The sequence below is a fragment of the Triticum aestivum genome, chromosome 3A (assembly GCF_018294505.1).
Source record: "Triticum aestivum cultivar Chinese Spring chromosome 3A, IWGSC CS RefSeq v2.1, whole genome shotgun sequence".
NCBI classification, from domain to species: Eukaryota; Viridiplantae; Streptophyta; class Magnoliopsida; order Poales; family Poaceae; genus Triticum; species Triticum aestivum.
Genome location: NC_057800.1, coordinates 86,988,239 through 86,998,837, shown reverse-complemented (window position 1 = coordinate 86,998,837; position 10,599 = coordinate 86,988,239). Strand labels below are relative to the sequence as shown.

Below are 10,599 nucleotides of genomic sequence, written 5' to 3'. Positions count from 1 at the left end.
CTATTGTGATTTGTAGAACTTGTGTGGAACCGTTGTGGTGTCGTCTGTTCGTATGTTGACGAAGAGAAATGGTGCATCTACGCATTGGTAGATCTGCCTCCCACCACCATCAAATTTGACACATAATAGGACTATTGCAACTATTAAGAAACATACACAGATTTGTATGCTTAGATCACGGTTGGGCAAACACCAGCAGGAAAGTTTAGAAACTCCGCTTTGACTTACTATAAGTACACTTTTAGACTGGTCATAGTGGGAAGTAACTTATACTAGTGCGATGCATATGACACAAGTCTAAGTTACTATCTTTATAGTGCAAAGTAACATAGTAATACTAGTGTCATTTATTAGCTCATACACTCATTTTGCCTTAGGAAGCGCTGTGTGGTACCACAAGCACCTCTTTCCTTATTAAATATTTGCCACATAAGCAAAATTGTCTTGAGATGCGTTAAGTTACTACTACGTAAGTTACCCCCACTGTGGCTAGCCTTAGACCTGTTCAACCTTCCACATATCAACAGGCAATGGGTGAGTAACATATGGAAGGAAGTCAGAATTTATTAGAACCCATGGCACATGCATCCTGTGATTAAACCATACAAATGGGCGTAGCCATCGCTGTTCTCAATAGATTAATTAAAGTCATAAAATACGAAAGGAATCTTCATAAACCATGTTGGCTATGAACATCGATATTTGATTGCCAGACCAAGGTATTTTTCGAAAGTTATAAAAGTACGATAAATAATGGGCATAGCCGTCACTACATTTACTGAAGAAAGCCGCCTAGTGAGAAGGCCTTGTTTGAAAAAAATAAGAGGTGTATTACCTCGGTCCTGCTTTACATGTCCGGCAGTCAGTGTAGGTCAGTATTACCTCTGCCTCGATCAGACACCCCATGCTTGTACGTCTCCCAACACACAATTAATTTCTCTTTTAGGCCCCTCCCAATGCTCCATCTTGTACGGGTGCTAAGCATGCCATGTAGACGAAAAATCTGATGTGGCAAGGTAATTAAGAGAAAAGAGAGATGGGTTTGATGACCCTAGGAAGAACCAATGCCAAGCGTGCGAACCTAGGCAAAACATCTAAATGAAGCAAACTCAACAATGCATGAGAGAGTTTAGTAGCTAAATCATTAAATGAAGGGAGCTAGCTACAAGAAGCTAAGCACCTATGCATTGGGGAGTCTAGTTGCTAAGCTATTTAATATGCTTAGCACCCCATCTAAGCACAGGTCCATTGGGAGCAGCCTTAATCTCCATCCTTTAGTAAACAGATATGGACCAATTCATGGGTAGACAGCTCGTTGATTGGATGATGTTGTCCACAGGAATGAGAAAGTGCTAAGGCCATTTTCAATGCATAGATGCTCAGATAAGGTGCTAGTAAAAAGTTTAGCAACTAGTAATGTTCATAATGCATAAGTGCTTCATTTGTTGGTGCTAAGTTCCTCTTATTTAATGCTTTAGCAATTTAGAGGGTGCTTGAATTCAAGGGACTTATTTTAGTCTGACTAAAAATAGTCTCTTTAAGAGGCTAAAGTTCCAAGCACCCCTTACTAAAGAGGGGCTAAAACTAGTCTTAAGACTAAAAAAATTTAGTCAGGGTACCCCTACTAAAATGTGGATTAGTCCTCTCTCTGCTCATTTAACTCCTCTTCTTTAACACAGGCGAGTTCTGGATTGGAGGGTTTGGAGGATAATAAATGCTCATTAACTTGAATTTAGTCTTTCTAGTATTTGGATCCAAACATGGATAAGGCTAGCAAGTTTTAGTCCCACTACTTTTAGTCATGGAACTAAAATGTATCCAAACAACCTCTAAAGTATTTCATGCATTGATGGATTTATGTCATTTAATTGTTTTTGCCTAGGTTCACGTGCTTGCCGTTGGTTCTTTCTGGAATCATCAAACTCACGTCTCTTCTCTTTATGACATTGTCATATCAGATTTTTTGCCTACATGACAAACTTAACACCTGTACAAAGTGGAGCACTGAGAAGGGCCTAATTTCTCAGGACTACGTACATCTCCCTGCAATCATGCGAGTGAAATTAGGGGTGGAAATCAAAGTGTTTCATGCAATAACTACCTGCGTGCATTGCTAGGAAATCGTGTCTCGTTAGAGTCAGATTCTTGCCTTGGTCCATGCGTTTTGATGGAGGGGACCTGTTTAATACTCCTCTCATGAGCAGCCTTAGGCTGGTCATAGTGGAGAGTAACTTATACTAGTGTTATGTATACTTCCTCTGTCCGCGAATAAGTGTACTTCTAGCCTTTGTTCTAAGTCAAAATTTTAAAATTTTGACCAAATATATACAAAAGAAGTAGTAACATATATGACATAAAATTGATATATTATGAAATTACAATTCAAAACGAATCTAGTGATACTAATTTAGTGTCATAAATGCTGCTACTTTTCTCTATAAAGTTGGTCAAAATTTGACTTAAGACAAAATCTAGAAGTACACTTATTCATGGACGGAGGGAGTATGACACTAGTCTAAATTATTACCTTCATAGTGCAAAGTAACATAGTAGTAGTGTCATAGAGGACTTCAGTAATTAGCTTGTAGACTCATCTTGTCTTGAAAAACGCTATATTATAGTAACATATTATGTTACCACTTCTCATTAACTACATGCCACATAAGCAAAAATTTCTCGAAGTGCGCTATGTTACTTGCTAAGTTACTCCCACTATGACTAGCCTTACACTTTTTAAAAAAAAACAAGGCCCTCTCACCAGGCGGCTTTCTTCAGTAAATGTGGTGATGGCTTAAAAACAAGAGTGCGGTGAATCTGCACCCGGGCTCAGCTGCACCCCTGCTCACGGAAAAAATCAAAACAAATACAAAAAAATTCAAAAAATTCCAAATTTTTTGTGTGTGATAGATAATTAGATGCGTGAGGTTCGCTGAAAAATTCAACTCGTTTGGACATTTGAGCAAGTCTGTGCAAAAAAGACAAAATCGGGGTCTGTAAAAAAGTTTACTGTTCATGATCTGTTTTGACCCGATTTGTCTTTTTTGCCGAGACCTACTCAGATATCCAAATGAATTGAAATTTGGAGTGGGCCTCACGCATCAAATTATCTACCACACAAAAAAATGGATTTTTTTGAATTTTTCTAGTATTTTTTTGAATTTTTTTCTGACCGGGAGCAGCTGAGCCCGGGCTCCAAAATGAATTATCGTAAAAACAAGGCCTTCTCACCAGGCGGCTTTCTTCAGTAAATGTGGTGGTGGCTTTGTTCAGTAAATGCAGGGACGGCTATGCCCATTAATTACCGTAGTTTTATAAATTCCAAATAATAGCTTGGCCTGACAATCAAATTATCGATGTTCATGGCTATAGACTATCCATAGTGGGAGTAACATATTTCCTCCGTTTCTTCTTAGTCTGCATATAAAATTTGGTCAAAGTTAAACTTAGTCAATTTTGACAAAGTTTATAGAAAAAAAATCAAGATTCATAATATGAAATCAAAATTGATAGATGCATCATGAAATTAACTGTCATACCATATAACTTTAGTATTGTAGATGTTGATATTTTGTCCAACAAAGTTGGTCAAACTTTACAAAGTTTGATTTTGACCAAATTTTATATGCAGACTAAAAAACAGAGGGAGTAAGTGGTAACGTCACACATATATGTGGTAACATAGTATGACAAGTAATTAATAAGGAAAACAAGGCATGTGGTAACATAGTATGTTACTCACACTATGAGTAACATCTCACATACCAAGACATGATAAGTCCACAACGTAATAAACGAAGTGTTGCATGACACCATACATATGTTACTCCTCATTATAGAGGTAACAACATAAACTAGTAATATGTGCATGTTACTAGTCTAAATTACTCCCACTATGGGTAGTCTTAGCGACTTTACTTCCGATGATCGGTGTGCGGGCAGCGGACTCTGTGTTGATGAGGCAGGATAGCACCAGCGACTCCCTATTGGCATCGGGCGAAATGACATTTGCGTCCCTTCGTCGTTGGCTAGATCATGTGTGTTTCCTGTGGAGGATGTCGAGGCCGAACAAGTATAGCAAGACTGTTCTTGGCAAGATCATTCACTAGGAGGACGCCAGGGCAACATCCTTGAATCATGGTGGACATTGAAGGTAGGTTCACCACGGTGTGGAATGGCGGCAACTAGTTGAGCGTCGTGTCATGGGCATCCACGACTAGAAAAATGTTTATTGATGGGCTCACATTACTTGCAGCCAGGCCGAGGGCCCGCCACTGCTATTTTGGCCAAATGACATTGGCAGGTTAGAGAAGATGTCCAAAAATTCTAGACGCACGAACAAATACGGAATTTTATAGGCTATTTTCATCTAATAACCAATCACAAACTTGCACCTTCAAATTTCATGGGGTGGGCTGGATCCCTCACCTATTAATCAATCATAAGGTGAAAAATTAATCCTCTTAGTAAAACCATGTAAGCTATTCGTGCGTGTAGCATTATTGAAAGATGTCGGGTGGTGGTATTTTGTTACCAGTTACGGGTACACATTCTAACCCACCACTAACTTTCTGGGGCTAGGTTAGCCGTGGGCAAACAATGCCACTAATGGGTGTCATACGACTGCCCGCCACTGATAGTTAGATCAGCAACAGATGTCCCAGTTATTTGCCCGACATTGCCAATAGCCAACGATTTGGCCCCCTTTAGTTGTGGTCGGAGGTGGCGCGCGCCTACCCTTGCCCGCCACTGCTGAAACATGTAGATATTTTGTTTAGTTCCCTGTATTTTTTTTTATAAAGTGGTGTTTTTATTTTTCTTATGATCTTAACTGGTATTTTCACAAATATTTGGGCCTTTTTAATGTACATGAAGTTCAATTGTGATTTATGTCCATTAAATGACCTAAATACACCATATTAACCTAGAATGGTCCCAGATTTGACAATGAAACTTGCAATGGTGTATATTCAACATAGGAAAAAGTTACAAAAGGGAAATGATGACAAAATAAGTTTCAGTTCAAAACCCCGACAATTTTCTTTCGAAACCCTGATACTTCCCCAGAGACTCTAGTTTCTATGCGAAGTGCATCAACATTTTCCCGTAACTCTCTCAAAATTTTACCACACCCTACAGGGGTCATATAATGACACCATATCATTTTCAATGTTTTTTCACATCTTTTATTTAATAACAAATCATTTAGCTCATCTTAATAGGTAAGAATTCATTTAATGCTTTAAAAATAGTAAATCAACCCAAAAGTGGGTAAAGTTTCACTTGACTCGACTTATGAAATAACTTCAACGCCACACAGAAATTTGAACAAAACTCTACCCCTAAACCAATAAAACCTGACAATTACAAAAAATGTGCCAAAAAGTAGCAGCGGATGGCACCACAAAACACCCGCCACTAGAAAAGCCTTTTATTGGCGGGTACTACGCTACACATGCCACTGCTAATGTTGTTAGGTGTGGCGGGCTCTACTTTTCGCCTGCCATTGGTTGGGACATACCCTTCAACAACGTAGGCATTATCCATTTCAATCAAAACCAGATGGCCCGACCCCCTTTCATTCTGCCAAAACCCCTAGCTAGTGTCGTTGTCACTGTCATCATTTTTGGCCAGCACCGCCATCACGTCTGTCCAGTGCTGCCGTTGATGTCATAAATCCCCATAAATGCACTCAATCTCATAATATAGCAACTGGACCTGAAAAATGTAAAATTTAAACATGTTATATGTAATGGAGTTTGTTGATTTTAAAACAAGCTACAAGGCCAATGGATGTAGCAGCAACCGTTTTGCCTCCAAGCTAACTCGTCCCTCCTTGAAACCTAGATTCTTACTTAGAGATGGTCCGGTTTATAAGCAGTCTACATGAGTAAATATGTGAAACATTCTCAAAATTCTATCACAGCCTCTTGGGGTCATATCCTGACACGATGTCAAGTTTCGTGTTTTACTGGCTTTGAATTTTCAGAATTAATAAAGCACTAGGATCCATGTCGATGCTTGGCCCCTGGTGTTTGAAACCCCCTTTCTTCTATTCTATAACGCTTGAAAATAGAATATAAACCACCACTAAGATTTTTCAACCCATTCCTAACCCTATTTTAATGCATCCACAATTCAAATTTAAATTACATCAATTAAATGCTTAAAATGCACTTAAAGACTTAAATATAGCAAACAGATCCAAAAATGACAAATTTTATATATCACATGTAATGGTTGTATTGCGTGTGGAATTTTTTTAGGCCAACGGATGAAGTGACCCGACATTTTGCATGCAAACCTAACCCAAGAAGAAAGGAAGAAAAGGAAAGAGAAGAAAGTAAAGAAAACAAAATAGAAAGAAAGAAAGAGAAGAAAGCAAGCAAAGAGAACAAGAAAAGACAAGAGAAGAAAGCAAAGAAAATGCAAGAAACAAAATGGGGTTTGCCGAGTTTTCTTTGTCGGGCACTTGACAAAGGTGACCGCACCATCACTCTTCCGTCAACCATCACGATGGCGATCACATGTCACCTTGTTTGCCGAGTGCCTGTCAGTAGACATTCGACATAGGTGTGGCTTTCACGAGTGCCATTGTGTTGCTGAGTGTTTTTTGGCACCCAGCCGACAAAGATACGACTTTGCTGAGTGTTTTTCCTCTGCACTTGATTAGACGGTCCTTTCCCAAGTTCCCTGCCTAATGCACTCGGCAATCCCGCAAGAACTCGACAATCTGGTCGATTCTCGTAGCGCACGTTATGAATAGTAGTTATTTTTTTTTATTTTTTTGCAGGGGAATAGTAGTTATTTTAAACTGAGCTATGAGTTGGACACGTTGATGAACATACCACAATTTTTGGATCACATGTCCTTACATACACATCCTTACAAATAAAAATACATTCAAATCTTTGGCGGTGCCAAAGTCTTTTTCCTTCTGCATCCATCAGCGGCACGTCGTGAGCAAAACTTATTGCCGCCTCCAGGCCTGTCTGTCTCGATGAAGCAAACTTATTTAACCTAGAAGCTTCTAGAAGAAGCAGCTCGCGTCGACGTAGACCAGAAGAGATCGATGACCATGATTTGCGTAGCAAATTGCCGCAGCGGAAAGAAGAACGGCAAAGGGATCCTGCATATACTCCAAAAATCACGAGCGTCAGCCAAATCCAAACAAATCTATGGAGATCGGAACCAACCGGATTTACGAAGATTTGCCGAAAAAACACCATCACATGACCTTTGGCGATACTAACCGCATCGATGAAACGGGGATATGACAAGAAAGACACTATTGCTACACTGGGACAATGCTGCAGCCGCCTCACCGTCTCAACCAAGATACTTCCTCCGTTCCATAATACATGACTTCTATTTATCAAAATATAGATGTATCTAGACATGTTTTAGTATATAGGTACATTCATTTTTAAACAAATAGAAGTCTAAGTATTTTGGAACGGAGGTGGTACATAGAGTACCAAAAGCACGCAACCAAGCCACCATCCAATCATGCTTTACCCACGGCGCACTCGCCACATCAGTACACGACCAAACCCCGCCACAACATGGCCCCCACGACCACTATTGAATTTTTCACTTTAAGCTTATCAAGCTTTGAGTTGAATTAACTGAAAATTTGTGACATGCTAGATATACACTATATCTACTTATTTAATCAATTTCAGATTTCATAGGAGCTTGTAAAATATATTTTCAATGATGGTTGCACGGTTACATAAAAACTTGGAATGGACCGGATATGTTTTTGCTCGGTGACTATCTCGTCCACAATCTGCATGCATACGAATTGGACGAAAGTTTGACCCTTAGCGGCCACAAACTACTCCTTCCGATTTCATAATATAGAAGTATTTTGACACTAATTTAAATGATACCATATGTCATCCCTCGCCGACCAAGGCTAGGATTCTGCCTGTCTCAGATCCAAACGTCCCGGTCCCGGTAATAGTACTTATGATGCGCCATGCTTAAGCTGAAAGCCAACAAGCTGGCTGCCTAGCTAGCTGCCATGGAAGCGTGGTTAAGCTTGTGTTTCATAGCCCTGCCCGCGGTACTAGCCCTTTGGTTTCTCAAGCTCTCCAGCGGCGAGAGCAAGCCAGGCAAGCGGCTGCCACCTGGGCCATGGACCCTGCCGATCATCGGCAGCCTCCACCACATCGTGAGCGTCCTCCCGCACCACACGATGACAGAGCTCTCTCGCTGGTACGGGCCGCTGATGCTCCTTAAGCTGGGCGAGCTCCCCACGGTGGTGGTTTCCAGCGCCGAGGCAGCTGCGCTGGTGATGAAGACGCACGACGTCGCGTTCGCAAACCGGAAGAGCAGCGTGACGCTGGACATCGCCGCCTGCGGCGGCAACGGCATCTTCTTCGCCCCCTACGGCGACCGGTGGCGCCGGATGCGCAGGATCTGCGTCACGGAGCTTCTCAGCTCCAAGTCAGGGTGGACGTACCGAGCGGGCTTTTCGGCCCGCTCGTGGCCCGCTCGGTCTTGGCCCGCTCGGTCCTGGCCCGGTAAAGAAATCAGCCGGTCCGGGCCGTCAAATTAGGCCCGAGAAAACGTCGGTCCGGTCCGGGCTTTGACCGGTCCGCTCGGTCGGACCGAGAAAAGGCACAGCTCAACGCACGCAGTCGCACTCTGTTCGTTCGGTCGCTCAATCCCGACGCCGCCTCCGCATCCCATCCCGGCGCCGCCGCGCCGCCGCTGCCCACCATACAGCTGCAGGAGGGAGGGAGCGCCGCCTCCGCCGACCGCCGACCCGCCGTTGTCGTAGTTGACCACCTGCACCTCCTCCACTTTCCGCCATCTTGTCTCTCCCCTTAGTCTCGTCGACCAACACCTCCTCGTCTGCACCTGCACGCGGTGAAAGGAGTAGTGGAGGAGTAGAGGAGGGAGCGCTGCACCTGCCCGTCGTCGTCGACTGTCGCCATCTCCCCCGCCGTGGACGCTATGGAGATGAAGGAGCAGCTGCAGCAGGTCTCGCGTACAATACAGTTTCGACAGATATAGCCGTAAGTTGTTAGAATTCAGTTTCATCAGACAATAAAGTTTTCTTCAGTTTCGTCAGTTTCGTCAGACAATACAGTTTCGTCAGTTGGAGCCGTAAACTGATCATTTTGCATGACGATCTCCTCCTCTGTCCTCTGTTTGCTTCATTTGCTTTCCAGAATCAAAAGGTGCCTACACAACAGCTAAACACAACAAAAACAAACTCCCAGGCAACATAACCAGCCGGTCCATTCGGTCCTCTCGGGCCTAACCGAGCTGACGCTCACACGGTCCGGTCCAGAAAAAACGGCTCGCTGGCCATCTCGGTCCGGTCCGGTCCGGACCGGCCACGGCCGGTCCAAAGCAAGGCTCGGTCAGGGACCGGACCGGCCCGGACCGCGTCCACCCTGAGCTCCAAGTGCGTGAAGCGCATGGAGGGCGTCAGGGCGGAGGAGGTGGGCCACCTCCTCCGCTCCATCGCAGCCTCGGACGGCGCCGTCGTCAACGTCAGCGAGAAGGTGTCGGCGCTCAGCAACTCCGTCGCGTCGCGCGCATTTTTCGGCGGCAAGCTGGCGCAGCAGGACGTGTACCTGCGGGAGTTCCACCAAGTCATGGAGCTGATGGGAGGCTTCTGCCTCGTCGACCTCTTCCCGTCGTCCCGGTTGGTGCGGTGGCTGAGCAACGGCGAGCGCCGCATGAAGAAGAGCTACGGCAGCATCCGACGCATCATCGAGGACGTCATCGAGAGGCGCAAGGCTGAGCGCCTCGCCGGTGGCACCGAAGACGAGGGCCTGCTGGACGCGCTGCTCAGGATGCAGGAGGACTCGTTAGTATCACCGCTAACCACAGACGCAATAGGCACCATCTTATTTGTGAGTATTCTTACTTTTTTTAACTCATACTCCCTCCTTTTCTAAATACTAAGTATAAGTCTTTGTAAAGATTTCATTATGGACCATATACGGATACGGATGTATATAGATGTATTTTTAATGTAAATTCACTCGTTTTGCTTCGTATATGGTTCATAGTAAAATCTCTACAAAGATTTATATTTAGAAACGGAGGAAGACCATACACACATAGTCTGCCGGTCATGCTGTTCGTTCACCTTATGTCACTTCCTCCGATTTGCTGCCCACCACCGACTTAACTTGTTTGGGGGAAACTAAACATGCAGCTATAAGATGAAATTTACTTGTAACATCTTAATTTGATAAAGTAATATTGGTCTTTACTGTTGATTTCAACTCGCTAATAGTACATTTTCATCAACATATATAAAGGCAAATAGTTCTACAGATATATACAGTTTCGGTGACAAATTTAATCTTTAATGATCCACAAATACAATCTCCATTCATAAGTATACGACTCTCTAGAAAGTGTGTAATAAAATCTTTTTTTAAGATAGTGATATTTGTGTTGGGTGGATAAAAGCAATATACTAAGAATTGTTGTGTAAAATAGTTGAAAATATACGTCCCATAATATAAGATCGTTTTGCAAGTTGTTTTAGCTTGCAAAACGATCTTATATTATTGGACGGAGGGAGTATTAGTCAAAGATACATGTTAAAGAAGTGTCAATGTTTAA

General features: G+C 42.9%; 1 protein-coding gene across 2 annotated transcripts; it reads left to right on the top strand.

Moving 5' to 3' along the window:
* The first annotated feature begins 8,023 nt into the window (after positions 1 to 8,023).
* Positions 8,024 to 10,253, top strand: LOC123058003 (desmethyl-deoxy-podophyllotoxin synthase-like). 2 transcript variants are annotated; one of them, XR_006427032.1, is made up of 2 exons: positions 8,024 to 9,026; positions 9,183 to 10,253. XR_006427032.1 is itself a non-coding variant. In XM_044480848.1 (2 exons), the coding sequence occupies exon 2, from the start codon at positions 9,435 to 9,437 to the stop codon at positions 9,918 to 9,920; it is 486 nt and encodes a 161-aa protein (XP_044336783.1). In that variant the 5' UTR covers positions 8,034 to 9,026; positions 9,183 to 9,434; the 3' UTR covers positions 9,921 to 10,253. The 2 variants fall into 2 exon arrangements, 1 of the variants encoding a protein (XP_044336783.1); XM_044480848.1 differs by having other exon boundaries at positions 8,034 to 9,026.
* The last annotated feature ends 346 nt before the right edge of the window (positions 10,254 to 10,599 follow it).

Coding starts and splice junctions, on each gene's coding strand:
- LOC123058003 (XM_044480848.1), top strand. CDS start 9,435: ATGGAGGGCGTCAGGGCGGAGGAGGTGGGCCACCTCCTCCGCTCCATC.